Source organism: Cebus imitator, unplaced genomic scaffold (genome assembly GCF_001604975.1).
Source record: "Cebus imitator isolate Cc_AM_T3 unplaced genomic scaffold, Cebus_imitator-1.0 Scaffold121, whole genome shotgun sequence".
Lineage (NCBI taxonomy): Eukaryota > Metazoa > Chordata > Mammalia > Primates > Cebidae > Cebus > Cebus imitator.
Genome location: NW_016107436.1, coordinates 3,909,280 through 3,914,069, shown reverse-complemented (window position 1 = coordinate 3,914,069; position 4,790 = coordinate 3,909,280). Strand labels below are relative to the sequence as shown.

Below are 4,790 nucleotides of genomic sequence, written 5' to 3'. Positions count from 1 at the left end.
TTTGGTAGAGACAAGGTCTCACTATGTTGCCCGGGCTCTCCTCAAACTTGGAAGCTCAGGTGATCCTCCTGTCTCAGCCCCCTGAAGTGCTGGGATTACTGGTGTGAGCCATTGCATCCAGCCAGGAGACACAAATTTTTAAAGTAAGTAGTCCTCAGATGTACTGACTATTCTGTTGCCTCTTAATATACGGATGAGGAATGTCATCATGCATAATACTAAATCCTGGCTCTGATCACTTATATTAGCATATATAATACACTGAAAATGCATTCATAGGAATAGATTTTGAGGACAGGAAAAATAGTAAAAAAAAATAAAATTTGTAAAATTATTAAATTTTTAAAAATTAAAGAAAAAAGAGAAGAAAATGCATTCAATGATGTCACAAAGACAGAAAATGGCTATTTCACAAATGACACTAGCAAGACCAGCAGTAAGTTGCCTAACATTTAACTAACCATTTTTCGGTGGACTGCAATGATGTATCCTGCAAAGGGGCTGTCAGGAAGAGATGGCATATGACCATTAACCATCCCGTTTGTAAAGTTCTTCTCAGTTCCACATGGCACAACAGTGTTTGGCATTCCGTTGGGGATGAATAGTGGTCGGGGCAGGTCCCCGTTGGTAGTTAGGGTGAACATTCCATTTGTAGATGGCGAAGAGGAGAAATCTACAAATTCAAAGATAAGTACAGCATCATAAGCTTACGGTACTTTCTTCTTTGCTCTGAAGCATCCTGAGAACCAGTGACAGTGTAGTCTCTTAACCCAGGGCAGGAAGAAATTATAGTACAAATAATTCTAGATTTATTGGAAGATTTTAATTTCCAATTTAACTTCCTTAATTCCTACTTTTGACTAAATGAAAAGGAAAGAGTAACCGCTGCAAACTATTAAGCAGAATTTTTGCAGAAACCTGTATCAGCACCATGTTGCAGCACACAAACAGTTCTACCACTTGTTTTCTTTTCCTTCTCTTTGCCTCTGAAGACACTGTCCAATACAGTAACTTCTAGCCAGACGTTGCATTTAAAATTTAAATTAGGCTGGATGTGGCAGCTCACATTTGTAATCCTAGCACTTTGGGAGGCTGAGGCAGGCAGATCCCTTGAGCCCAGGAGCAAGAGACCAGCCTGGGCAACATGGTGAAAACCCATCTCTACAAAAGATACAAAAATTAGCTGGGTATGGTGGTGCACGTCTGTAGTCCCAGCTACTTGGGAGGCTGAGATGGGAGGATTACTTCAGCCCATGAGGCAGAGGCTGCAATGAGCCAAGATGATGCCAGTACACTCCAGGCTGGGTGACAAGAGTGAGACCCTTTCTCAAAATAAATAAATAAAACAAAAATGCATCCTCTCAGTTTCATTAGTCACATCTCGAATGCTTAACAGTCCACGTGACTGGTGGATACTATATTGGATGGCAAAGGTCACAGAAGTTTCCATCACTGCAGAGTTCTATTGGACAGTAATACTCTAAACTAAAACCAACATTAAATCATCCACCAACTTACTGTCAGGACTATCTACCTACTACATGCCAAAGAAGGAAGCCTCATAAAGCCCTTTATGGTTGGGGAATTAGCCTAATTAACCTAATTGTAAGCAATATAAAGAATAGACAAAGCATACTAGTGGCTAAAAGGACTCAGTAAGTGATCACATTAAATTACATAGAATATTGGATTTCTTTTTAGCTATATCTATTGTTTACATTTTATGGTAGTATGTTCCTTTCATACTAGCTGTTGCCCTGTTAGTATTAGATAAGAGTTTAAAGAGATCTGAATTCCAAGGGTATATTAGCTAATAATTATCTAACTAAAGTCACTTGGGTTCTTTAAATTTTAGGTTTCTCATCTAAAAAATATGGAATAATCAGTAAGGTTTCCCTTGGGTTCCAAAATTCTTCTGCTATAATATTCTCAGCATGAACAAATATAAAAAAGATGACAACTCTTAGACAAATATTTAAAGGTGCAATCACGAGAAGGAGTTCTAGTTCTATCTTACCTGTCTGTGTTGGACTAGAAGCTGAAATTGGAGATGCAGGGACAGGAATTTCAAATGCACACAAAAATCCACTCACTGAGAGTCGCACTTTTTGGTTGTCCTGAGGAAAGTTCTACAGAAACAGCAGCAAGATGAGAAGGGGAGATGTTTCAGATAAAATGGAAAAGTTCTCTCTCTAATGTATTTCAAAAGAATGTCTTAGATGCTTTCATCCATAAACCAACAAGATGATTGAATAGTTTTTCAATTATATAAAGGATGAATGCTTGATAAAAATAACTGAAAACTAACCTCAATGTCAAACTATTATCTCTTTCTACAGGAAGAAGTGTGTTGTATATGACCAACTTCTTAAGTTTTGTCCTTCCTTTCAAGAATCTAAATTCCAACCCTCAGACCTCATTTTTGCATTTCATATTAAGAAAATGTCAATGAGGTGGGAGTGTGTTCAGAAGTCCCAAAGATGAATATAAATAATACCAGTTGCAGGAGCTTAGGCAGATATAGGCAATATATTTATTAGATTATTTGTTTCCCCAGCTGGTATGTAGAAAGACATGATTGGTGTTAATTTGTCTTTAATCTTTTAATTTCTTAGTGTGTTAAAAGACCAAGTATATGTATTGATAAATACTAAAAACACACATTCATAAATACATAAAATACAGGTTTTTTTTTTTTTTTGTTCAGATTTTATGTTTTATTATCTCTCTTGGTCACTTAACAACTGATCATAATAACTAAGAAAACTGTCATCTTTGAAGGACAGAATAAAAAGTTTCTTAGAAAGATTAGTTAATACTACCTTTATGTTGGAACCATGTACTTCTGCTAGAAGGATTTGTTCTGAATTAAGTCCACAGAGATCGCTCAGCTGTTTTTTTAAACCTGTGTACTTTTCATCCATATTCAGTCTTAGTCCATACCGTACAGGAGTAGTACCATCTAACTTAATTACTAGTAAAGAGAAAAGATCTTTTATCAGTAAAATACAGGTTTCACTGAAAGTCTTACATGCTGTGTACAGATATATCTGACCTGTAAATATAATTGCAAATATTTCAGCCTAGAATTTTTATGTATAAACACTAAAACAGATGGTACTTAGGGATAATATTGAGTGAAATCAGTATTTTTTTGGTGTTCATCTATGAGTAGCTTTGCAGGGTTTTAAAGAGCATTTCTGGCATGTTTGAAACCAAAAAAAAAAAACATGCCACAATCTAAATCTTCCAAACCTCAAGTCATGCCTAAAATTAGGTTGCTTGATTATAATATGCTGACCACCTACCAGTCTTTATTTGTAAACAAATAACTATGCTTACAAACTCAGGCTATTTAAATAAAGTAAATTTAATGGAGTCAAGTAAGTTTTCAGAACTTTGTGACCTACCTGTTATTTCTAAGTGCATATAACTGTCCATTGGTAGTGGCAAAGACAAAAAATTGAAAGGGTCAAATCGGACACTTATATGCCCACACGTCTTGCATTTAACTTGAGATCTTAGCTGCCCATGGAACAAATCCACAACAATTGATCTATTTCTTCTTAGATGGTTGTCCCAGGCCTAGCAATAAAAAAGATTACAGAATTTCCTCTCAAAATCCAAAAGAGAAGCATTTCTATATAAATTCAAAGAAACCGGTTAAATATATTGGATTTAATTGTTAAGAATATAATCCTATTCTTTATTTAACATAAAATATTAAATTGAGACGGAAATCCCATTTTTCATCTGTTCTTATCATGGTAACAATCGTAAATATTAAAATTCTTTGTCCATTAAAAAGTACAAAGCATGCCTATATGTCATTGTATGCATTAATTTAGCAATAATAGGGACTCTTTTTTCTTCCCCCAGATGGAGTTTTGCTCTTGTTGCCCAGGCTGGAGTGCAATGGCATGATCTCAGCTCACTCCAACTTCCATCTCCCTGGTTCAAGCAATTATCCCGCCTCAGCCTCCCAAGTAGCTGGGATTATAGGTGCCCGCCACCACGCCCAGCTAATTTTTGTATTTTTAGTAGAGACAGGGTTTCACCATGTTGGCCAGTCTGGTCTCCAACTCCTGACCTCAGGTGATCCATCCACCTCAACCTCCCAAAGTACTGGGATTACAGGTGTGAGCTATGGCACCTGGCTATGGAGACTCTTTAAATTCCACTGGATAATTATTCCTACATCCAGTCCCATAAAGTTTACAATGTGAAATGGCAACAGTTTTCTATTTTCATTAAAGGTGTTTTTGTTTTGGTATCATTGCATAAGAATTAAGCATAGAAATAGAAATGCCTCATTTTCACCATAAAATTCTGATCTCAGAATAGTTTAGTTTGCACTTAAGTTGTGCTACATGTATTTGTGGCCAGAACATTTTGTCTACTGCTTACATTAGAAACTCAAAACTGACAAACCTCTGCAGCTACTTCCCAGTCTGGTCGGCCATCACTGTCCTTTAGTTCCACATATGGCTTTTCATGGACTCGGTTGAGATCTTCATGAAGACCATCCAAGAGAAAAGCCAGAAGTTCTTGGGAGTCTTGTTGCTGGAACCCATTAAACCTGGGTGCATATTTTGCTATGGTCCACTATAAATATAAGAGGAGTCACAGTCATTATTTCCTATCCATAAAATTTGGAATGAATACGTCCTATAATCCAATCAGAGGCATTACAAGAAAGTAAATAGTATACTACTTAGTCTGCCTCCATTTCATCAAATATATTTTGGATAATCAGGAAATCTTTGGAATCTTAATCTCAAATGACAAAA

At 36.3% G+C, this 4,790-nt stretch overlaps 1 protein-coding gene across 1 annotated transcript in view; it reads right to left on the bottom strand.

Moving 5' to 3' along the window:
- The window catches only part of USP32 (ubiquitin specific peptidase 32), a 213,830-nt gene that overhangs the window by 25,872 nt on the left and 183,168 nt on the right, over positions 1-4,790 (bottom strand). Inside the window, exons 22-26 of the mRNA XM_017539840.2 lie at positions 4,432-4,605; positions 3,411-3,585; positions 2,823-2,974; positions 2,018-2,129; positions 462-673 (exon numbers count right to left, since the gene is read on the bottom strand). Coding sequence (XP_017395329.2) covers positions 462-673; positions 2,018-2,129; positions 2,823-2,974; positions 3,411-3,585; positions 4,432-4,605 — 825 coding nt within the window. The remainder of the gene's footprint in view (positions 1-461; positions 674-2,017; positions 2,130-2,822; positions 2,975-3,410; positions 3,586-4,431; positions 4,606-4,790) is intronic.